General features: G+C 43.8%; 4 protein-coding genes and 1 long non-coding RNA gene across 6 annotated transcripts; 2 read left to right on the forward strand and 3 right to left on the reverse strand.

Moving 5' to 3' along the window:
* Window positions 1-1,348: 1,348 nt before the first annotated feature.
* dnajb12b (DnaJ heat shock protein family (Hsp40) member B12b) lies at window positions 1,349-6,306 on the forward strand. Its single transcript, XM_068736971.1, has 9 exons — window positions 1,349-1,562; window positions 2,048-2,225; window positions 2,320-2,465; window positions 2,836-3,009; window positions 3,121-3,191; window positions 3,409-3,518; window positions 4,263-4,435; window positions 4,575-4,716; window positions 5,152-6,306. The coding sequence occupies exons 1-8, from the start codon at window positions 1,430-1,432 to the stop codon at window positions 4,694-4,696; spliced, it is 1,107 nt and encodes a 368-aa protein (XP_068593072.1). The 5' UTR covers window positions 1,349-1,429; the 3' UTR covers window positions 4,697-4,716; window positions 5,152-6,306.
* Window positions 6,307-7,598: 1,292 nt separating this feature from the next.
* On the reverse strand, window positions 7,599-9,486 carry ddit4 (DNA-damage-inducible transcript 4). The gene is made up of 3 exons (XM_068736959.1): window positions 9,336-9,486; window positions 8,836-9,088; window positions 7,599-8,721 (listed from the first exon to the last, which is right to left on the reverse strand). The coding sequence occupies exons 2-3, from the start codon at window positions 9,029-9,031 to the stop codon at window positions 8,231-8,233; spliced, it is 687 nt and encodes a 228-aa protein (XP_068593060.1). The 5' UTR covers window positions 9,032-9,088; window positions 9,336-9,486; the 3' UTR covers window positions 7,599-8,230.
* Window positions 9,487-11,194: 1,708 nt separating this feature from the next.
* On the reverse strand, window positions 11,195-13,481 carry anapc16 (anaphase promoting complex subunit 16). The gene is made up of 4 exons (XM_068736908.1): window positions 13,367-13,481; window positions 12,871-13,016; window positions 11,645-11,719; window positions 11,195-11,545 (listed from the first exon to the last, which is right to left on the reverse strand). Exons 2-4 carry the CDS (start codon window positions 13,010-13,012, stop codon window positions 11,436-11,438), a joined length of 327 nt encoding a protein of 108 aa, XP_068593009.1. The 5' UTR covers window positions 13,013-13,016; window positions 13,367-13,481; the 3' UTR covers window positions 11,195-11,435.
* Window positions 13,482-13,555: 74 nt separating this feature from the next.
* On the forward strand, window positions 13,556-23,321 carry ascc1 (activating signal cointegrator 1 complex subunit 1). Of its 2 annotated transcripts, XM_068736906.1 has the most exons (10): window positions 13,561-13,844; window positions 13,953-14,055; window positions 14,169-14,266; window positions 14,345-14,523; window positions 14,620-14,753; window positions 15,881-16,000; window positions 16,097-16,221; window positions 16,777-16,850; window positions 17,449-17,595; window positions 23,182-23,321. In XM_068736906.1, exons 1-9 carry the CDS (start codon window positions 13,724-13,726, stop codon window positions 17,563-17,565), a joined length of 1,071 nt encoding a protein of 356 aa, XP_068593007.1. In that variant the 5' UTR covers window positions 13,561-13,723; the 3' UTR covers window positions 17,566-17,595; window positions 23,182-23,321. The 2 variants fall into 2 exon arrangements, 1 of the variants encoding a protein (XP_068593007.1); XR_011105392.1 differs by lacking the exon at window positions 23,182-23,321 and having other exon boundaries at window positions 13,556-13,844; window positions 16,097-16,850; window positions 17,449-17,473.
* Window positions 17,164-19,371, reverse strand: LOC137892021 (uncharacterized). Its single transcript, XR_011105393.1, has 2 exons — window positions 18,409-19,371; window positions 17,164-18,292 (listed from the first exon to the last, which is right to left on the reverse strand). It is a non-coding gene; the product is annotated as an uncharacterized lncRNA (long non-coding RNA).
* Window positions 23,322-24,046: the final 725 nt, after the last annotated feature.

A 24,046-nucleotide genomic window follows, 5' to 3' on the forward strand; every position in this document is an offset into this window, starting at 1 on the left:
AGAACAGATGTATGTATAAACATTTAACGAGTGTGTACAATATACATATAAATATATATCCAAAAGTATATATATATTTATATGAACATAAACCTATTTATTCCCTGTTTACTGCAAATACTGTTACGTTACTTTTCATGCACCTCATCAATATCATACTAATACCAGCAATCAGAATAAGAGGCATATGATAAAGTGAGAAATTATGGTAAAAAAAATAAAGATTAGTAAAAGTGATGAAATGATGGTGATGATACAGTAATTATACAATAACACAAATCATGATTTAATAGCATAATTGTTAATCAATGGTTTCACATATTGTTACACTGAAAACACTGTTTATTGCAACCGGTTTAGATTGTATCCCTCAAAACTATGACCTCATCAGACACAGTTTATGCCCTGTTGCCCTTAGTGGTTCACTGAACATACGACGTTTACTGATAACATGTACTTTTGTAGGTTTTTTATTACTTAACAATCAATATCGGAGGTTACGTGTATGTACAGTTCAACCTACGTGTCTCTCACGTATGACAAGCACCGACAGGGTTTGTATTACTTTAGAAAAACCTCATCCTCACTTTGAAATTACTCAGGATTTCACAAATCGCCTGGATGGCCAAGTTCCACTAGCACCTAAACGCAGCATGCATCTGTGGACATGTGTGGAGCTGCAGACCGTGAACATAGTCTCCCCCGCATGACTCTGGTCTCCACGCCTGAATGTAACCTGATCCTGTACAACTGATCCGTGCGTATCAGGCGATCCATGCGCACACATTTAATAATCTGTAAATAAATACAAAAGAATACGACAATCATGTGCAGACATGTGTAGACACAGGAAGCTCTTCGAATGCGAATATTATCACACTTGAGTAAAAGTGTATATTCATTGAGGTTGTGATGTGTGCACTTACATGTTTTGCATGTGTTTAAATCATGGCTCGGCTTGGTATTTGTTGGAACTTGCGCATTTGGTTATACGCATAAATCATATTTGTCATTTGTAGATCACGTAGTGCCCATTTGTGACTATTTTGAGATCAATTTCACTCCATAACAACTTAGGATCCTGTAAAATATATATATATATATATTTATTTTTTTTTACAGGATCCTAATTAAAAAAGAGGGTTGACACACATACATAAGTTGTCACAGTTAAAGACAGACGTTATGTCTCCATCTAGTGGGATAAAGAGCCAGGGACTCGCCTCTTTCATATCATGCAAACCTCTCTTCATACATCCTTTATTATTACATCCGTATTGGTACGTAAGGTTTCAGCAAAAAAAAAAAAAAAAAAAAAAAAAAGACAAATAAAAACTGACGGGCGTTCTATTTGCAGCATCCGCGTGACGTCATCAGCAGGCGCCCGTATTTACTTCTGTTTCCAGTTCTGCTCAGCCCCCCCGCTGCAATGGAGGTAAACAGGGACGAAGCGGAGCGCTGCATCGACATCGCAACCGCGGCGTTGACCGACGACCGGCCGGAGAAGGCGCAGCGGTTCCTGGAGAAGGCGCAGAGGCTCTTCCCGACAGAGAAAGCGAAGGGTGAGCGTTATAAGATGGCCGAGCGTGTTAGGGAAGAAAAAAAAAAAAGGGGGGCGCTTCAGCAACGGGGGGGGAGGTCTGCAAGCAGCAGCATCATCACCTGCAGCATCACCTGCATCCCGGATGAGCTCTGCGGCGCGCGTGTAGCCGGGGCCTTTTTTTTTTTTTTGCGAGCTAGCTAGCTGTCAAAACTCCTGCTGTAGCTATTGTGCATGCTTTATTCTGTGCACCTGCTCCACGTGAAACAGATGTTCTATGGGTGACACGCTGTCCACGATCAGTATGTCAATCAATATGTGTTATTTTGAATTTACAATAATAATATAATACACATATACAATACATAGCAAAATAAAAATACATTTTATTTATTTATCCAGGATGATCCCATTTGAGATTTTGAATCTCTTTTACAATGCATGTCTGAATATCTTTTTTTTAAATTTTGTATTATGTTCACAATGCTGTTACTGTGTCCCTCCTAGCACTACTGGAGCTCATAGCAAAGAATGGATTTACACCGAGACAAGGCGGCCCCTCGGACTTCAGCGGGGCCTCGGGGCCTCGACGGCGGCAGAGCAACGGCGAGGACGCCAGGCCTGAAGACAAGTCTTCCGACGCCTCGAAATCCTACACGGCAGAGCAGCTAGACGCCGTGAGGAGGTAAGGCCGGTCATGTCAAGACTCTGGTACTGGTTGACATATTTATTTTTAGCCTCAGCTGACACTGAGAACCCCCCCCCCCTCTACTACACAGGATAAAACAATGTAAAGACTTCTACGAAATCCTCGGGGTCCAGGCCGACGCCTCTGAGGATGAACTCAAAAGATCATATAGAAAACTTGCTTTGAAGTTCCATCCAGACAAGAATCACGCTCCCGGTGCTACAGAGGCGTTTAAAGGTGACCAGCATTACATTACAGTACATTACAGTCATTTAGCAGACGCTTACAATTCAGTTCGACACCGTAGACGCAGCTACGGGAGCAATTTTGGGGTTAAGTGTCTTGCTCAAGGACACATTTGACATGAGACTAGCAGAGCAGGAGTCTGGGAATCGGACCACCAACCCTCTGATTGAAAGGCAGCCCTGCTCTCCACTTAGCCCTCAGCATGAACCCAGCATGAACTTTCATTCGTCACTGACGTTGGTGCAAAAAAAGCCTAAAATAGAGGCCGTAATTATGACTACAGAAGGTGTGTTTCAGCCCTTATTAATGACGATTTAAAAAAAACATAATTTTAATTGATTCATCTGAATGTTTTCAACAGCGATTGGGAATGCGTATTCTCTTCTGAGCAATGCCAGCAAAAGACAACAGTACGACCAATACGGCGAGGAGAGGAGGCATCCTTCGAGACACGGCCCAGACGACGGAACCTTTGAGCCAGACATTTCACCCGAAGACCTCTTCAACATGTTCTTCGGCGGCGGTTACCCATCGAGTGAGTGTGTTTCCTGTTTTTCATGCCAAGCTTTTGTGAGACACCAGGGTTTTCATTGTCGTGCTCGCTGTGATCTGTCTATTAAGTGCTACATGTGCTGCGTTGATCTAGGTAATGCTAACGTGTACACTAATGGGCGGATGCGTTACCAAAGGCGAGAGAGAAGAGAGCGACAGCGGGATGTGAGTTTGATGTTGTTATTAGAGCTCCTGCAAAAAAAAACCAAAAAAACTGTGCAAATAATGTAAAGTTGTTCTTAAACAGCAGGGGGCGACGTTGAGTTATTTGTCATCTTACCTTTTGGGGTGAAAGTCAGTAATATTCAAGTGTCTTTTTTTTTTTAACACAAAGTGATTGATTCAGCGGTGGGGTTTTGACACCGATCCGTTTTCTTTGCAGGGAGGCCTCGCTCTCTTCGTCCAGGTCATGCCCATCATCATCCTCGTTATTGTGTCGGCCCTCAGTCAGATCATGGTCAACAGCCCCCCGTACAGCCTCAGCTACAGGCCGTGAGTGATGAATAACTGTTGCTCTGCACAATTCCAATCGAATTGGACCAAAGATTATCTTCACAATGTCAACCCAAGTGTATTTCTATATATATATATATATATATATATATATATATATATAACCTAATGGTTCTATTTTTGTGCAAGCCAGAATGGTGGCCATATTTGAAATGCCACTGATTTATAGATTAACCCAATCCAAATGTAGATTTAATTTCATAGTGCCTTGACTTACGTTGCTTCCTAAGACAGATCCATTGTAATTGACGTTCTTGTTTGATTTAGAAGAAGAACATCTTGATGCCGCTTCAATTAATTCCAAAAATAAATCACAGAGCTCTTCTGTGTTTGCAAGGATCGCCGGGCTCCGTCCTCCATTTCGCTCGTTTCAGACACGCTTCTGTGAGTCGCGTCAGCGGAGACAGACGGTACCAACAGCCCCCCCGTACACAATGGGTGTGTGGGTGACCGTGGCTAAGTGGAGAGCAGGGCCGCCTTTCAGTCAGAGGGTCAGCGGTTCGGTCCCCGGCTCCTGCTCCGCTAGTCTCATGTCAATGTGTCCTTGAGCAAAGACACTTAACTCCAAAATGGCTCCTGTAGCTGCGCCTACAGTAGATAGATACTGAATTGTAAGTCGCTTTGGATAAAAGCGTCTGCTAAAATGACCGTAATGTAATGTACCAGATCCGTCATCCGTCGTTGGATCTCTGTCTCCCACACTTTTGTCCTGTCGTCACGCAGGTCGGCAGGCTACACACAGAAGAGGCTGACTGAGAACCTGAAGGTGCCGTACTACGTCGGGGAGCAGTTCTCCAGAGAGTTCACCGGACTGAATCTGAGGAACCTGGAGCGGACGGTGGAGGACGATTATGTTTCCAACCTTCGCAACAACTGCTGGAAGGAGAAGCAACAGAGTATGTTTGCCGAGAACACAAAATGTGCTTTTTTTTATTTATTTATCCAACCATGAATATGAATTGTTGTTTCTGCCAGTTCTGGGGGAAAATAATGAAAGACATATAGCGCTCATTAATGGCTTCTGTTCCCCCGCAGAGGAGGGCATGCTTTACAGAGCTCGCTATTTTGGAGACAACGATCTGTACCAAAGGGCACAGAGGGCTCGCACGCCGAGCTGCGCCAAGCTGTCCGAGATCACGGCGTCGTTACACGGTTGATGCTGCTTTCATGAGCAAAGGCGAGTTCTCTGCGCTTCAACCTCCTTACCCTCCATTGCTGCCCCCCCCCCCCTCTGGAACTCTCTCCCCCAACACCTCAGACATCCTCCCTCACTCGCCACTTTCAAAGCTGCACTTAAAACTCACCTGTTCAAATCTGCTTTCAACCTGTGAAGTCAGTTATGTATGTTTTCTTTCTTTCTTTTTGTGTTGTTCCTTATTGTTATGATTTTGTTCTTATTATAAATGCTTTTACTGTTGTTGTTTTTTACCATGTAAAGTGTCTTTGAGTGCCTTTTTAAAGCGCTATATAAATAAAATGTATTGTTATTCTTCTTCTTATTATTATTACATGTTTCTCATTTCTGAACATAGTTTATTATAATTAGCTGCATGTTTTTGAAAATGTTTTCATGATTTTCTATTTATTTATTTTTTTTCCTTCCTTTCTCCAGGTGTCCAGAGTCAACACCAAAAAATATATAAAATATTAGCTGTAAAAGATGATTGGCTGTAAAAGATGATTGGCTGTAAATAGATGCTTTAACAATCCGGAGACTGAAGATGAACTCAACAAAGCAACACAAACTAAAACCAGCACCCGAATGCATCAGATTGACCACGCAAACTGGTTTGAAGCCATTTTTCTGTGGAATTCTAGTACATGAAATTAAAATATAGTGTTATCATAATGTTTTGGACACTTAAAATAGCTCGTCCTCCTGACAAGATAGGGGGGTTTTGGGGAAAATCTCCAAAGCCCCCCCCCCCAGTGGTCACTTTATGGTTTTGCGAGAATGCAGTTTGGAACAGGAACGTAGTGAGGTTAGATATAGTCGTACAGTTATTTATGTAGCAGTTTATAAGATGCCACACTGAGCGCTTCCTCTTTCCTTTTTACACAGTCGGAGTCGGAGGAAGGTTTTTTTTTTTTTGCTGATTTGACTTCAAATGCACATTCTGAAACTATGCAGGAATAATGTGAAACCTCTGATGAACTCATGTCGAGGGTTTGTCAGACATTAAACACTTGAGATGTTGTCGTCTTCTTCTATATATGTGTGTGTGTGTGTGTGTGTGTGTGTGTGTGTGTGTGTGTGTGTGTGTGTGAAAATGTCCCTTTACACTTTACCTCTTTTTAAATTGTGTTCAGGATAGAATAATACGCGGTGACCTGACGGCACGGCACAACAAAAGCCAAGAGGACGAGAGACGTGCCTACCCACAAAGTGGGACTTTAGCAGGTTCTAGTTTTGTCTCTGATGAACATCACCTGTTGTCACACCTATGGTTATAGTATGCTATTTATGTTTCGTAGTATTTATTTAGAAAATGATTATCAAAGCAGTTCTCGCTCACCCTTTTTCCACCATGTTTTTACTCCCAGATGAAAATAAATATGGATGCTTAAAAACGTGTTTGGACGTGACTTCATTGCTCAGAGCAGAACGTGGAAGACAGAAGCTCAGTCGGCACATCCCGCACGTAACTGTCTGCCGGTCGGCTGTGCTGAGGCTGGGAACAGGAAAACGTGGCTTTGTGCACGTTCACATTTTTTTTTATTTTTTTTTTGGGAGACGTGCAGCAGCACGCGCCCCGGCAAGAACTACAGCGTCACTGTTCTCTCAAATGTACTCAGCTGTTTTTGGGCGGAAGTTGCACCTCCGCTTTCTAATTTTAACTTGCGCAGTACTTTAACTTTCTTCAGTTTTGCAACTCTGTGGTTGTTGTGCATAATGTGAATATGCCTGGCTCATATGTCAGCTGATCCATCTGTAGGTGTATTAGTATTCTGGTACGCATACAGCTTTATATATATATATATATATATATATATATATATATATATATATATATATATATATATATATATATATATATATATATATATATATATATATAGACGAGTAAAAAACTAATAATGTTAAAATTAAATAAATATTAATATTTCTCGACTGATCTGTGCTATAAATGTAATTTCTGTATGATTCCAATCATTCCAAGCATTTTTATAATCAAAATTGTTGAATGATCTCATGTCCTGTTCAAACAGAGGAGACAGTGAGGTGAGGGAGTGACGAGCTGTTCCTCACCTCAGACTGTGAATCCCTCACTAACTGGGTTGAGCGTGTGCCTTTTGCTGTCTCATTGTTTGTCACCACTGTAATATATGTAGACACTTTTATTATATGTCCTTTCTTTACATAGAATAATGTATTTCACGTCTGTGTAGAACATATTTAGTGTTGCTGATCTGACAGAAACCGCAGTGAAAAAGCACAGAGGGGCAAACAGTACCTCTGCCTCACTGAAGGGGGCGTGCGAGAGCCCACGGGTCGGGTTTATGCTTGTTCTGTCGTTGCTCTTCTTCTACACTTTTCTTCTTCTTATATTTTGCTTTGACCACAAAAATGTAAGCTTCTATATCCAAGCTTAAAAATGTCTAAAAAAACCAACTAAATATGAAATCGACAGCAATTCAACGTCGGACAGGTAAAGTAACCTTTTATGTGTTCGTTGTGCTCTTTATACATCCGGGGTTGTTACGCACATTATCGCTGAATGTCACGATTTTCGCGGGTGTCGCTCGCGAGCGCTCCGCTTCTGAAACGCTCGCGGTGGAATCAAATATGTACCTTACCTACGTGTGTGTAAAGAATGCTGATATGAAATATGAAAAACAACCAGTAGTCAATGTGCAAGCTGCCAATTGAACGGTGATTTAAGCGTCTCTATTGGGTTCATATATTTGTAAATCTGACGTATGTAGAGTCAGCGCCTCACCAGTCACGAGCCTCACCGCACGTCATGTTTTTTTCCTCATACAGAATCTGGATTATAAAACAAACGGATGATCTTAATCCGCCACGGTTCAAGAAGTAAGACGACAGATGAGAGAGCGTTGTTAAAAAATAATAATTTATTTGCAGTCATGGAGGTACAAAAACAGTGCAATGTTATGAGCATTTGAATGTCAAATAAATAAAGTTTAAAGCAGGAAAGGTCTACACAGATACAAGATCAACTTACATTAAGGGAGGAATCTCAGCCGTAGCTTTTGCACATAAACTGCATAATGTAAGCACTGGTAAGCCTTTTTGCGCTTTAATCCAAGCGGCCACTAGGGGGACCCCTAACGACTTGCCTGGTGTACAATTCATCACTTGGTGTACATTACAATTAATTGGCATGTATATAAAAAAGGAAAATAAACAGAAACACAATGGTCTTCAGTGACTATAATCATATAGCTTAGCTGCCGTTGTGCGTTTCAATAGAAACTGAGGTACGCGCTTTGATACTTGCAAAAATGCCTGTTTACCACTTACACCGTGATGGTTTACGCATTGTGATTTGAAACGTGACACCTGCTCCAGGTACCGTAAACTCCCTTTAAAGAGTGGGAACAAAAGGCTACACAATGACAAAAGTCCCTCCTTTACACGTCAGAAGGCATCATAACGCATGGAGTTATTAGTAATAAGGCCCTTTCTGTGACGCAGACAGTAACATGTCCACAGTCCCATACGCCTCTCAACATTCCTCGATGAGCAGTTCCTCGGAACAATACAGTTTCTTCTTAATCACCCGGAAACCGGTGCTGAGCTTAATCGCCTCTCTCACTACTGGAGCGGAAGGAGACTTCGCGCTAAAGAGTCCTTGGATCTTGGGCCAAAGCCCGCCGGACTCGAGCCGCAACACCAGAGTCAGCTGAAAGGTGGGGACGAGGTAGGGGTCCGCGGACAGCTGCGCCATGCTCTCGCAGACGGCCCCTTGCTCCACGCACAGGTCGACGAGGGCCCCCCGTAAGCCGCAGGGCTCGCTGGCTGCCAGGTGAAGGAGCTCCTGTCCGATGTGCTCCAGGAGTTTGTCGGGGATGAGCAGCTTGGTGCACCGCAAGGAGTCTTTGGCGTCTCTCAGGCTCCCTGCGATGAGGTCCACTACTTCTTTCAGGACGGTCTCCTCCATCGGGTCATTGAACAGGTCTTCGTTGCAGTGAGACAGGTCACTGGAGACATCTGACCCTGTTGTCGAGACACAATAGGGTTAGGATCGGAGCCATGGAGGGGACAAAAAAGAAAAAGAAAGAGGAAAATGCAAATTCACTCAGAATGAAGTTGGACACATTCGGTCTTTACCTGAGTCAGAGAGGTCACTCCTGCTGCCGTTGTTGGACCCGGACTCAATGCTGCTGCTGCTGCTGCTGCTGTTGGCAGATGTGCTGAAATCAGCCATCCTTTGGACCAGTTTACCCCAGGACAGCCTCCTGAGACCGCTGTCCACTGGAGAAGAGGGCGAGCTGCTGATGTCGGTGGGTGCAGAGAGAGCGGGCATGGTTGTCTTCTTTTGCAGTATTAAGAAACACAGTTATCAGCTGATCCTGTGGGTTAACTGTTTGTGAGGAGACAAAAAAAACAAAAAACACAAAAAGATAAGCACTCAAAACTCGAGATAAACAGCAGTAGATACAAGTTAAAACATAATTTAGCAATACTTAAACACAAGTAAGATGCTTTGTTACGGAATATATGAACAGTACAAGTTTACAGGATCAACATCTTTTGTTTGACGGCAGCTAACAGCTGTGCAAAAACTGCAAAATAACTGCAAAATAAGCAATTTGTGACACAGTACTTACAGTGTGTATGACAACGGTGCTGATCACGTCCGCTGTCGATGTAGAATAAAGTAATTTTGAAGGTTTATTGTCTGCAAAAACAACCATCCGGTAACCTCTTTCTCCACAGTTCCCTCATCTACGCAGCAGCTGCCAAAACTCTGCGGTTCGCTCCTGCAACAATGTTTTTATAGGGGCAGTTAGGCCACGCCCACCCGCAACCCGGCCAGCCAATCGTAAAGAGAGGCACGGCATCGAGCGCTGTATCTTGCCTGGTAACATGCCAGCAGAGAAGACAAACAGGAGGAGGAGGAGAGGAGGAGGAGGAGGAGGAGAAGGAGGGGGGGGGGCTGGGGTGATGAATAGCAGACCCCGGTGTTGTTGAAATATACAAAGACTTGCCTGGGCTTCCTATAGAATGTCTTTGTTTGACATCTTTCATAAGCATAAATAAATGGCTTTCGCTGTATGCGCATCCGCTGTATTAAAAAAAAAGCATTGAATAGAGTCCGTTGCAGGAAAAAAAAAAAAAAAGCTCAGCAGGTTGAGTGTTGCAGTGGTAACATTACGTCACCTGTTTTTGCTCAAGCATTACATCATGATTTTTTTTTTTTCTTCATCTGCCACACAAGAGGTGAAAACAACACACAAATGCAACACGGGGGAACACGATAATATGCTGATGATTGTTTTTCTATTCGAAGATGTGCATCTTCATATATTTTGCACTCAAAATAGAAAACAGGCCAAACAATAGAAATGCACCAGGGTAGCTTAGCTTACACAGTGTAGCATTACTGTCACAAAGTATGCTCTGGTTGCCACAGACGTGCTTTAAGGCATAAAAAGCACTGCATGGGGGAAAATGACGAGTTCATTTGTTGGTGCGAAAAAGCTGCAGAAAGCTGCTGCTTTGTGTCATGCACAGTGCAAAGGGGCCGTGACTGTACGTGACACACTCAAGTGTTTGCATGAAGAAGAAGAAAAATTGGAAAGCTGCCAGATGAACGCTGCGTTAGCGCACGTGAGTGGGACGGACTGTTCTTTCAAGTCATGGAGGAACTGAAAGACATAAGCACGTGTTAGGTACAATATGTTCCGAGGGAGATGCAGTGAATTAGGAGTCATCATCATCAGGGCTTTTTTTTTTTGGGGGGGGGGGGGGGGTTCCTTTTATATATAACAAATGTGGACTAAAGTTAAAGGCTTCAGCAGTTCATGCAAAGCCAGACAACTTTTAACAACTATGAGCAAACAAAAAGAGGAACTTCTGAACAGTTAAAAAGAGAGGAAATCTAATCTGCGGCTGCTGGAGGCGTGTCTTGTTATGTCCAGGACCGTTGTTAGACGCTCACACACACACCCCAGAACAGTACATTCTGTACGTTCCCACCCCCTCGGTTTGTTTGAAAACATCCATTCACCGAGCAAAACACCCGAGGACGCCGCCTTCCCCTCGACCGTCAACACGGCAGAGGGGCGACAAGACTTTAGCTCACTTGTACAGAAAGAGAGTTCATTTTGAACGCTAAACAAACACAACAGGTTGGAAACTAACTCGGGGGAAGTGGGTTAGCAACACACTGTAAAACACAGAACAAACAAACAGCAGGGGGAAATGTCCCGAGTATGACTTTATTTACAAGCTCTCTCTTTTGTTTTGCTGCTGGAGCAGCGATGAGGAGGCCGGGCAGGGTTTCACCATCTACGGTGCAGCCATGTGAAAACAAAATGCCTCACTTCAAAAAGGCACGCCACTAAAGATATTACGTCTCTAATCTCTGAGGCTAGGAGCAGACTGGACTGGCAGTACACCTCCACTAGTACGCCTCAACCAGTCGATCTATTAGATGATGAATAATTTAGTCAGTAGCACATACTTTTGTTGACAGTGGTTTTATTATAGTACGCAAAGTAACATAGTTCATAAAAAGAAAAGAAAACGACTCCGTCAAAGTGATTAAATAATACAGCTCACATTCAGTGTCTCCAGATATATTTTACACTCATGATATATAATGAAACCATAAAAAAAAAAAGGAATATCATTTATGAACTGAAGTAAACCGTCTCCTTTAATTTGGCTGATTTCTTCACCGAAAGGCATCTGGGTCTGTCTATTTACGACGGCGTGAATCCCAGCAGCTGTTCGATGGGTTTGTACCGCCACTCATCCGCTTCCAGCTCCTCCACCAAGCTCGCCAGTTTCTCCATCCGGGACACTTGTTGATCTGGAAGAACAGGCGACACCTCCTTTATTAGGGGGAACCGGGTTGTTTTGCGCGGATCGACCGAAAAACAAATATTGCATGTTTAAGTTAGTGACTTACCATGTTTGACCTGTTTAAGCGTGGAGGCAACTTGGTAGCTGAATACGGACTCGCATAAAAATCTGTCGGAGCCATCTGAAAAGAGACAGACACACAAGTTAGATGCCGGTGAAGACATGATTATAAACGAAAAGGAGGAGCTTAAGACCGTCGGCATTACTGCGGTCCTATTTGTCACTGCGTCACACCTCTTACACGAGCGAACATCATGTTATTACCGTGTGTTTCCCCAATATAGATGTCCCAACCTTCTCCTGTGCATCAGCGAACAGGTTGAGCAAAAGGAGCGCTCTCTCTGGCTCCACGTTAGCGACGTTTCACGCACCTGCAATCTGCGTTTAATGGTCAAAATTGACACCCGACGGGTAATCAACATCACTCTTACTTCCAGCCTATATAATTGTAAGCCTATATTGCACACAGTGCAAATTATACAAATGATCTGAATCACAAAATTGAAAACCAAATACCTACGCAAACAAATCCGAATATTCGGGTCCAGCCCTAAGAATTTGGAGGTCAAATGTCAACGGTTTAGGGTCACTGGGACCTCAAAAAACACGTTTCTGGCCATAACTCAAGAATTCATATGCTAATCATGACACTGCAACTTCACTGGCTGGCGAAGGCAAACAACTGTGAGGCAGTAATTCTAGTTCGTCCTGCATACTCTGTGCTTTTAAACAAACGCAACGCTAACCACATTCATTTGTGTATTTTGAGCTATAGCTACATAGCCTTTTACTCCAATACACACATTTCTATGTGGCTCTCTGGTAAAGCAGAAATATGCATGATACCAGAGATTAGCCACAGCTTAATTCAGTCACATGTTGACAACGGGTGTTTTTCGGAGTTCCATCTTGGAATTCAGTGAAGAGAAAGTAGACGTTAGAGCTTTGCGATGCGACTTTATTGTAGACTCTGGTTGGTGTCACTCAAATGTACGCAAAACAGCAGCAACGCAGTTGTGGTCTGTATGTTTCATTCAGACAACAGATGCTCAGCTCTGAGACCTAAATGTAAATTTCGATGCACAAGACTCAAATGTGATGAAGTGCAGTGATTGCACGTGCTTCCTCAATGTAAATGACCTGTAACGAAATGAACCCACAGTGTGTGTGTGTGTGTGTTGTCTCGTGATAGGATTCCCACAGCATCTTCCCTTGTTGGGGAGGAGAGAGACAGCCGAAACACAGACGCCTTTGGCTCCTGCTTAATCTCACCTTCCATCATTTCACCTGCTCCTTTAGGATACGTGTACAGGACTTTTCTTGGAGGGATGAGCTCTGAAGCGCTGAACCCAGAGCCAGTCACCGAGCTGCCACTCACACCTCCCGCAGAGGAGGACGAAGACGAAGCTGCCATTGAACTTTAAAAACACACACACACACACACACACACACACACACACACACACACACAAAAGAAAACATGTTGTACTGGTATTACCACCGCTATAACCTGTCAAACATAAGTACGGCAGGCTAGCGTTTTCATTTCCACTGTCTATTTTCTCACCGTAGCCACACCAAGACTACAACTAAAGTTAGAACGTTTGCTTTCCGTGCTTTTATTGTACCGTTACAATCCGATATCAAGTTATTAACTGCGACAACAATGCTAAGTGGCTAGCAAGAAAGCTAACTACCCTGCTAGCGCCGACGTAAGCAACGGCCAGTCACCATTAATGTTGCTCGACTAAATATGGCAATAACTTACCTTTTTTTAAAAACAATATATGTATATATATTAAGTTCCCGTCGATGTTGAAATAAATCTATAACGACTTTAAGTCCGTGCAGTTGGCTATGTTGTTTATTTGGTCTCGCCACTAGTTTACGACAAAAGACAGCGTTTTACGTTCGAAGTGACGGCGACATTAAACCAGGCCCCTGGCTGTCGTAAAGCAGGGGAACCGAAACGTCAACGTCAACTTATCGAGCAACTTGCTGACACGTTAAGTGTTTTAAACACTACATATTTAAAATAATACTTTTCGTGTAATAGTTAGCTTGTTTGCTAACGAGCAATTCAGAGTTGTTGGGTTAGCGTAGCTGACGTTAGCTAGTTGACATTATGGACGTTTTACGTCCAGCTCTTATCAATATAAATGGGAGAATGTACCGAAGGAATATCATTAAGGAAGAACACTATGAGGAGGAAGAAGAAGAAGACTTCTCTTACACGGGACCACCAGGTAACTCGAGTCCTGTTCAGTGTGTTTGTATAAAGTCGTGCTGCCAGACAGACTTTCTTTAAATATACCAGTATTACATCTGTATATGTGTGGTTTTATCCTGTTTAGAGAGCGAAGACCTTGCAGAAGATGAGACCTGTGATACCATCTCCATTGAGCAGACTGATAAAGGATACCGCTGTGCTATCGATGTCCCAAGTGTTCTTTACAAGTGAGTTAACTATCTACTAAATGTACACGTTTTTGATTTGTTTCTGCATCGTCCCCATCTTGCAAAGCACAAGATGTTTTGTTTGTGAGCGGCGTGCTTTATTTGTTCTACAGATACATCATTGGGAAAAAAGGAGAGACACGCAGACGTCTGGAGTCTGAAACAAAGACGTCCATCAACATCCCCAAACCAGGAGTGGAAGGACAGATTGGTGAGGCTTGAGAGCGTCATTAAACACAGTTCCTGAAACAGAAGATGTCCGTCTCAACCTTCTTCCTTTGCCCGACAGTTGTCACAGGTTCCCACAAAGCTGCGGTCTCGTCTGCGGTCACACGAGTTGAGGTCCTCGTCGAGAGTTTCCGGAAGAAGCAGCCTTTCACGCATTTCCTGTCGTTTCCTCTGAACGATCCCAAAATTCAAGAAGGATTCCTGAGCTTTAAAGACGAGGTGTTGCAGCAGTGCTCGCAGGTACTGTAGAAGGAACATGGACGGTGTTCGAGGAGGTTTAAGATCGGCACATTATATAAACTCAATGTTCACTAATTGTCGTTGCCTCACGTGTAGGATAATGGAGTCGAGGGAAGCATCTTTCAGAACCCGGCAAAGCTTCACCTGACCATCGGCACGCTGGCTCTATTGAATGAAACGGAAGTGAGAAAAGCGTGCGAACACCTCCAAGAGTGTCAAAACTTCATCAGGTATTTGCCACAAAAAAAAGTAACTATATAGCTTTGTATTTTATTTTGTGATTTATTATTTATTTATTTTATTTCAGATGAAAACAACACAAAATACTGCTTTTAAAGCATAAATCTGGTGGTATTTTATGTATTTGTTGCCGATGAAAGAGGCCATCAATGACTTAATTGTGTGTGTGTGTGTGTGTGTGTGTGTGTGTGTGTGTGTGTTTTGTAGACACAATTTAAGAAATAGTGTGAAAATGAGTCTTTAATTCTTTGGGGGTGATTTCACAAAGGATGAAATCAGAATATCACGCCTCACTAGCGACGTGAGCAATTGCTAAACGTGAGAAGTTCATCAACAGACGCTGTCAGTGAACCATCAGTGCGTAGGACACCAAATGGGCCTCCTATGTACGCAGGCATGACGGCTGAGAGTGGGTCAACAACGCACTTCCAAAATAGAGAGAGAGAGAGAGAGAGAGAGAGAGAGAGAGAGAGAGAGAGAGAGAGAGACACACACACAAGTCCAGAACACGTGTGCTGAACTCAGCTGGTCCTAGGTGACATTTATCACAAGTTGGATCAGTGCCAGGAGAGCTGCGAGCTTGTTTGCTTTTAGACCCGTGGACTCCGTGTCCTACTTTGCATTGTTGGACAGTGTGGACACAAATATTTGACATGTGGACACGATTCAAAGCTGACTGCCAAACCTCACTCTCTATCTCTGTGTTGAGATCTGTGGTAGTTCTCACTGCCGCGGAATCCATGCCAGAAAGTAGTCCCCCTCCTGCTTGAGTCACGTTTTCTAAAACTACTTTTAAGACACGATGTAGCCTTTTTCTTTTTAAAGAAAGTCTGTTTGTTATTACTGAAAGTATTGAGACACAGACTTACTTAACAACACCTGCCCTATTGTTTAATATCTAATCAGATTATGTAATTATATCCTTTTAAATTAGATTAGATTGAATCGGATTAGATTAAATTCTTGTTATTGGATCAGATAAGTTTATAAGTGCAGTCGGTTTCACTTGCACAAGAAAGAATACTTGGAGTGCAACACAGAGGAACCATTATTATTGCTCGAGATTCAGTGTCTGAAGACCATTTACTGCAATCCGCTTGTCGCTGTCTGCCGCCAGAGACATCACGGAGGGAACCCCTCTGCCGCTGGAGGTGACGGGTATCGAGTACATGAACGACGACCCAGCCGCGGTGGACGTCTTGTACGCCAAAGTCAACGCGAAAGACGGATCCGACAAGTAAGTGGATCGGTAACAACAATCGTGTGGGAGGGGGAAAAAAATGGCATAAATTTAGAAAGTTGACACCTTCTTCTTCTTATTGCTGCTCTTAAGGTTGCAGGTGATTGCCGACCGGCTGGTGGAGCACTTTGTCTCAGCCGGGCTGATGCTCAGGGAGTTTGACAGAGTGAAGCTGCACGCCACCGTGATGAACACTCTGTTCAGAAAGGACTCCACGGGTAAAGAAAGAAACATGCACGCAGCGCCAGAAGTTAGGTTTAAAAAAAAAAAAAAAAAAAAAGGTTATTTGCCACTTATTTGCCAATGTCCCCGTTCATTATCTCTCAGCTTGGACCCGAGCTGCACCGAGGACAAAGCTGCAGCTTTTAATTACAATAACAAGTTCCTGAAGATGGGCATCAGGCGGCCAGTTCTCCGCTCGGCCGCCGCGGCTCTGTTTACGCGCACCGAGCGTCATGTTTTCCGAGTACTCTCGACAATAGCTTCATTCAGTTTGTCCGTGGATAAAGTCCAGCTCCAGTTCTCAAATTTGCACTGAGCTGACCGACCAGCGCTCCACACAAGGGAGGGGCCGTGTCACCGCTGACCGGAATGTAAAAGATTTCAAACCCAGAGTGTTCATTCTCCTGTTTCACAACTGAACGGCCTCGATTAGCACCTCGCCGTTTCCCTCTGTAGCAGCAAGTAAACATGTTTGTTGAGGAGAGACGCTCTTCTTCCATTGTTCAGCTTGTCTTTTGCATTCTGGTGTTTTTTTCTTTTTCTTCTTCCAGGTGAAGACACGGCCGCCCCCAAAAGACAAACCACGAGTGAACGAGAAGCTTTCGATGCCAGAAACATATTAAAGGTTAGAGGAACTAGTGGCTCCCGCCTGCAAACATTCAGACTTTTGGTTCAATTTGATTTGAAATGTAAAATATATAAGGAAATTAAAAACTAAAAATAGAGAGATTTAGGTCTTTGGTAGGATCTCTCTGGTTCTACTCTAGCATGCAAACAAAACAGGTTCATTTTGGGGCTGACTCACTGCTACCAGTCATAAGGGCTTCATGATTTCAGGCTGGTATTAAAGGATTACGTTCCAAGACCATCTGCGAGATGTAATTAGACGTTAACCCACCTGGTCTATTGGTCGCCCAAATTCCATATCACAATGTTTAGTCTGTGTGTGTGTGTGTGTGTGTGTGTGTGTGTGTGTGTGTGTGTGTGTGTGTGTGTGTGTGTGTGTGTGTGTGTGTGTGTGTGTGGGGTTCTTTTTTTAGCTGAAGCATCTACACTCTCTGGTGCAGAGAATAACAAAATCCTTCATTTTCTTTGCTCTGAAACTGACGCAAGGTGCTTAGCAAGTGCTCAGCTGCCTGGGAAATATTGTTACATCTTCAAATAAGGTATGATGATGATGATGATGATGATGTTGTTGTGTATTATTGGTGTTTTCATTACAGAAGTTTGGTGCTCGTCGTTTTGGAGGGTTCGAGCTGAATTCCGTCCTGCTGTCTCAGCGATATTCAGCAGATTGTTCGGGCTACTACACGTCTGCAGGGAGCGCCGACTTCTCGTGAGCTCCGACCGGAACCCGAGCGTATTCTGAGGTGGGGAGTTAAGAGTGCAGAAGGTTTTCAGCAGAGCATTGAAGTGGTCTTTTACGGTGTTGTCCAGTAGGTGGCAGCATAGGGTTGTTGATGATTTCGACCTGTATCTGAACTAAATTCTTTTGCTTTCTAAAACCCCTTAATGCAGAGAAATCTAATGATCAGAGTGCAAAAATGATTGAACATTCTGACTGGATCTCGCTCAAAATGATGATGCGTGAATGCAAAATCACTCTGAAGTGCAAAAGTTAGTCAGATTTCTGTTTTTGTACTTAAGTGTCCACACAATCGCTTCTCTTCGGGGAGTCTGAGTCAAAATAAATGACAAGAAATACATTTTTAATGAAACAGGCAAGCGAAAAGGAAACATGAAAAATGTGAGAATTTACATCGAAAATGGCCCCGTTTATTTATTCCATTTACTAAATACTGTACTTCATTTTAATTTCGATGTCCCCCCCACTGGTTGAACATTTACTTTTTGTCACCTGGTAGTTAATTAAAATACAGTGTGACCTTACCAGCTGTCAAAATGGCCCCGACCCGTCCGTCCATGCGAGGCTGTTGTCCGGCACGTCTCCTATACGTTCAGTCCGGTCGTACAGGGAGTCGGTGGTAATGGTACTGCACTGTCTCACCTGTCAGCGACCTCACTCGACGTTCTCCAACCGATATTTTAACGAAATCCAGCTTTTTGCTAGCGGATAGTGAGAATTAAACATTTCGAAAATATGAAGTTTACAAGGAAATGATCCGAACGTTCGTATCTGTTGAAAGATTCTGGTTTCCGCACCGATCATAATCAAGAGTTACCCGTTTCCTTTTCCTCTCACGGCCTCATGAATGTGTTATTAATGCGTCGCTGACGTGGTTTATTACACCAGTCTTGGGTTGTTGTTGTTTTTTTTTTCTTTTTCTTTCTCCGCCTCTTTCATCAGCGCATGAAGCCACAACCCTGTTCTCCCACTCCCGTCTGTCGAGCGTGTGTCAGCGAATACAGACATCGGACACGGAGCCAGGTCTCTGTCTCTGTCTCTCTATCTCTATCTGTCTCTCTATTTCTCTCTCTGTTTCTGTCTCTCTGTCTCTGTCCCTATCTCTGTCTCTCTGTCTCTGTCTCTATCTCTCTCTCTCTCTCTGTCTCTATCTCTGTCCCTATTTCTGTCCCTATTTCTGTCTCTATCTCTGTCTCTATCTCTCTCTCTGTCTCTATCTATTTCTCTCTGTCTCTCTCGCTCTGTCTCTGTCTCTTGCTCTGTCTCCGTCTCTCTCTCTGTCTCTCTCTCTCTCTCTCTCTCTCTCTCTCCCCCCCTCTCTCTCTCTCTCCCTCAGCCGGCGATGTGCTCTGCTTGGCATGCAGGAGGGCGATCGCAGAGCGGCCAAAAGTCACACTGATGGAAACTGAGGGCGCTTTTTGTTTGTCAGCTCAGCCGCCCCGCGCTGTCCACCCTCCCGTTTCAGCAGTGGCGTGACTCCTCCCCCCCTCCTCCCGTTGTCCTAGAGCTATGTCAACAGACGCCATTACACAGGGACATGCAAATTTCACTATCAGGAAACAGCCGGTCCATGCATTGACATTGAAAATGTATTTTATCAGACCCACGAAAAGGCGCCTAATTATCCACTCCCCCCGTCTCCTGAGTGCAGGCTTGTTTGTGGACCAGGAGTCCACCATCCTGCATAATGCAACTCTCAGGTAACAGATACAGAGAGGATTCTGGGTCTCACTCATGAGCACACACACACACACAGAGAGAGAGAGAGAGAGAGAGAGAGAGAGAGAGAGAGAGAGAGAGAGAGAGAGAGAGAGAGAGAGAGAGAGAGATGGTGATTCGCAAGCTAATGAAATTCATTGAGAACGTGCGTCGTCGCTTCTTTTGGCAGGGACGTGATTAAGGATGCGCCGGACAGATGTCTTCGCTAACGATCGTACTGAAACACACACGAGGGAACATAAGTCACCCGCAGACAGACTCAGACGCTGAGGACGTTTCATTTGTCTGATTTTGAAGATGTTTTAGCTTAACGGCCATATGTTTCGTTGCATCGATCGGGAACGTATTGAAACGCTTAATGAATGGTTTATAACACACCATAATGTCGTTGTAAACAGACATGAGGACGTTTATTAACGTACCTCATTTAATAACTTCTTCTATGACAACGTATTTTACATTATTACAGGTTTATTTTCACTGTATTGTCATTCGTCATATTATTACTAACACTTATAACCGTAAGTGTGTTATAAACCATTCGTAGAACGTTTAAAATGATGCTTTAAAAACTCAACGCGAGAGTCTTTAAATCACTTGTTTTGACCAACTAGTGTGTCAAAATTCAAAATGTTTGGTATTTTTGGTTGATAAATTCAGTGAAATGATGATTTTAATAATGTACTTTAGTCACATTTAAGTCAATATGGTGTGAGGAATGATCCTCACTATCCTGTTGCTTTGTGGTCTGTGTGGGTGAGTCTGCTTACGCACTTCCCGACATACATGCAGACTTTTTTTTTCTGTCCCTGCCACATCTCTCACCCTAATTAGTCAGCTCTGTGCTTCCTGCTGGGGACACTTCCAGCCTGAGACGTTCCTCTCGACGAGAACCCTCGGGGTGTCTGTCCGCGGTACCGCCGACCCGTTCCCTCCGTGGATCCGCATCCTTATCTCTGAAGACCTCTGGAGCCGGAGCGCTTTAGTCGTCTAAGCCAAGAAATCCCTTAAATGAGCCCCATAAAACTTACATTGAACCTTTTCGTTAATGGCAATTCATTCATGTTTGTAGCTGAAGTCTGGCGTTATCTCAAAGTATTGTTTAGGCCTCGATCCAATTTGCTTATTTAATTTCATGCCACGTTTTCAAAGCAGCCTTTTTTTTCTGTTTTTGAAATACGTCTTACTTGATCAATTGTCAAACTTTTTTTAGCACATTTTTCGGTTTTCATATTCATAACCGCTCTCTACAATTTGTCACAGTGCGATCTAGAAATGAAGCTCTCGTTCAAAGGAGCTGTGCGTTAATAACGTCTTGCTGGCGGAGTGAACGATGATGTCGGACAGACGTGACCTTTTTTTTTTTTTTGACGTGACCTTTTTTTTTTTTTTTAATCCGCTAGATATGTTTGATTTGTACATCGGGAGCACCAACACACACACGAAATCCATTTAAGTGCCTAATTACTTCTTAAGGTCACGGTGAGTTTTACCAATTTTTTTTTTTTTTTTTTTTTTGATCAGCGTCATAGAAGATTCTGATCCGAATCCAATTAACTGAAAGGGTGAACTTGAACGGCGAAGGAAGCGCTAAGGTGACATTTCGGTAGGTATAGCCTCGCGCTGCGTCACGTTTTTAAACAAGCTTGAATCCCAACATCGTTTCAAGAGGGGGTCGATCAAAAAAAGGAAAGATCCCGCTAGACAAAAGCCGAGGAATCTCTCAAATTGGATATTGTTAGCGGTGAAATATGACGACGCGCCCTTCCCTTCGCTTGTTCTCTCGCGTTTAGGAATTTCGACTCCTCTCCAGCTGAGCGGCGAATGTCGCACCGTTAACCCTCTCGTCGCTAATGGGCGCCGACGGCCTCTTGACGGACGGCCGAGGCGAGAGCATTTGAAAATGTCTAATCTGTGTCTCCGGCGAGGAGGCAAGGTGATCGCCGCGGCGGCTCTTTTATCATTCAGAGTGCCGAGTCTGAAGGCCGCCTGCAGCTGTACCACGTCTGTGTGCTGCAGGAGAGAGAGAGAGAGAGAGAGAGAGAGAGAGAGAGAGAGAGTTTGAACAGCAGGTAGTCATTCGGAGCCTCTGTTTACTTTATGTGCACGTTGCACTGGGAGCGTTTTTTAAAGATAGAGCTGCTGCTATTCATTTTATTATTCTAGATTTGTCTCCATTACTTCTGTAGATGATTGTGAAACGTCAGAAAATACTGGAAAATTGCTCTCGACAAATCGCTTGTTTTGTTAGACCAACAGTCCAAAAAAAAATCGAAGGACGTTCAATGTCCAATGATGGGGGGAAAATAGACGAGCAAGGAATCCTCACATTTGAGTCGCTGGTACTAGCGAATGTTTGGCATATTTTTTTTATCTATAATTTGCTTGAATGATTAGCCATGAAAATCAGTTTTGTATATATCAGCGTGCAGACCGTAGAGGCGGGTCGGCAGCCTTCATTTAAAATTCAGATTAATTTAGTCGGCCCAGACATTAAAGCAGCGCGGGTTGATTCCTCTGTCTGCTGTAAACCCAAACACTGACATATTGTCACCTTACAACGTTGTTGTGTTGGCAAACAGTTACCGTTGTTTCCAGACGCAGCATCGGCCTTCGTTAGGAGTCGTGTTTCCGTCCACCTGACGACCGCCAGGCCAATAGTTCTCCTTGTTTTTGATCTGTAATATCTGTCTCTTTAGCAGCCCAATGCTCCGTTACGTTCACCAGACAGTCGCCCACCTGCCGCGATGTCCTCGGGCTGAATGTGCAGAAGTCGGGGGCTTTACTGCTGTAAACTCTCTCTCTCTCTCTCTGTATCGGAAGCTATAAACCCTTAAAACCAACCTCTTGAATCCCCTCGCTGAGCACTTAAACGCCGTTTCTTATTGGAAGGATTCGTCATGTATAGTAGTTGGTATATGCAGACTGTAAATAAATCATCTACTGAGACTGAGCATGTCAAGAGTTCAGAATATTAGCCGAGCTTCTGTGCCTTTAATTGAACAGGGCGCTGCACTCTGTTTAACCCCTTGCTGCTGCTGCTGCTGCAAAGTGCAAAAACCAGCAGCTTCACTTTCCTGCCTTCAGACTGCTCTCAACTGACTTTGCACTTTTAATAGCTGTGTGACCCAGTTTGAGTCCAATTGAATTAGATCTATACGCATTTAGAGCAGCTCCACTTACGGCTGTAAGTCACTCGAGATTACTTATAAAACGCCTCCCGACGTGGTTTATCCTCTCCGATCCAGGAACAGCCTCCTGTCGCGGGAGGCCAGCGGTGGCTGCTGTAGTAGAAGAAGAAGAAGAAGAAGAAGAAGAAGAAGAAGAAGAAGAAGTGCAGAAGCAGAACTTGTTTTGGTTTTATTGGGTCATCAATATTTAACGGCTTAATGTGAACGGGGCTGAAAAATAACAACAGACGGGTGGAGCAAATATATTTTACGAAACAGAACACAAAAGATGTGATTCAGTGCAGCACTAAAGCCACCGACCATTAATAAATAGGGTTTTAATGAGTCCGTTGATTATATTAGTGTTTGTCTTTGCCTTCATATCCTGACTGCATCAATGTAAACTCATTAGTATTCGATTAGTTGATCGACAGAAATTGACTCCATCGATTGTTTTAGACGTTTATCAAACTGATTCCAGCTTCTCAAATGTGAGGATTTTCTGCTTTAGTCGGTTTTAAGACGCACATCATTTTCTTTATGGTCCGTTTATTGTCGAGCAAAACAAACATTTTTCACTATTCTCTCACATTTTCGTTGACTAAATAATTGATCGCAGATGAGAATAATCAACTATTTGCAGCCCCAGGGTGCTTTTTTTTAATAAAGTACAACTATTGATCGCCGACTATGTGTTGCAGGTCACGGGTGAACATGGCGGCGGGACGAGGAGTGTTGGGCACCGGCCCGGCTGACGAAGAAACTCTCAGTGGGCGTGACGAACGTGAACGTGGGGACTCTCAACGGCTAAATAAACTAAATAAATACACGTGTAAAAGCCTATCCTTAGCCTGAGCCTGTTGCAATCAGCTGCTGTGTACCAGGATTTCCTGGATCCTCGAGGAGCCGTTGCAGCGTGAGAATACTCGCGGCGCCGATAAGCAGCGGAGAGCTCGCGTTGAGCCTCGCGAGCTTATTTGTGAGACGGCGAAAGGGACGTGTTCACAGCAAATATTTACAGATAAGCAACCCTTCAAACCCCTGCTGCTCGCTGTCTCGTCTGATCAAATCAAGCGTTTTCCTCCGCTCGACTCTTTTTGTGTAAAGCGATCACGCTCGAACCGGCACGGCGAACCGATGGCATCAGTTAATCCCCCCTTTTTCTTTTTTTTTTTACAATTAAAGGCACTCTTCCGCGCCGTGACTGATGTGTAAAAGAAGACGTTATGTGGAGGCGCTTCCACTTCAATCTTAGATTAAAGGGGGTCGTTATAATCGCGTGACGACGTATGCACGCACTCGTTTTCAGTGATTTGTAAGATAGCCGGTGCGCCGTGATCCCGGCCTCCGCGGATCAAGTTCTGCTCTCCGGTGTGGAGCGGCCGACGTTACATTGTATGTGGTAAACGGTAACTGCCCCCCTTTTTTGAGCGTCTCCTCATCTAAAACAAACAAACACCGTTTTACCATTCAACAGCATCATCGCATGCCTCTCAGCCACAGAAGAGCTGTCAAAGAGCTCCCGGCATCTGAGGGTTATTTCTGCAGGGCACGAATCGCGTCTGC

Source organism: Cebidichthys violaceus, unplaced genomic scaffold, assembly GCF_023349555.1.
Source record: "Cebidichthys violaceus isolate CVI_PGR_0920_01 unplaced genomic scaffold, fCebVio1.0.p SCAF_74, whole genome shotgun sequence".
Taxonomy (NCBI): Eukaryota; Metazoa; Chordata; class Actinopteri; order Perciformes; family Stichaeidae; genus Cebidichthys; species Cebidichthys violaceus.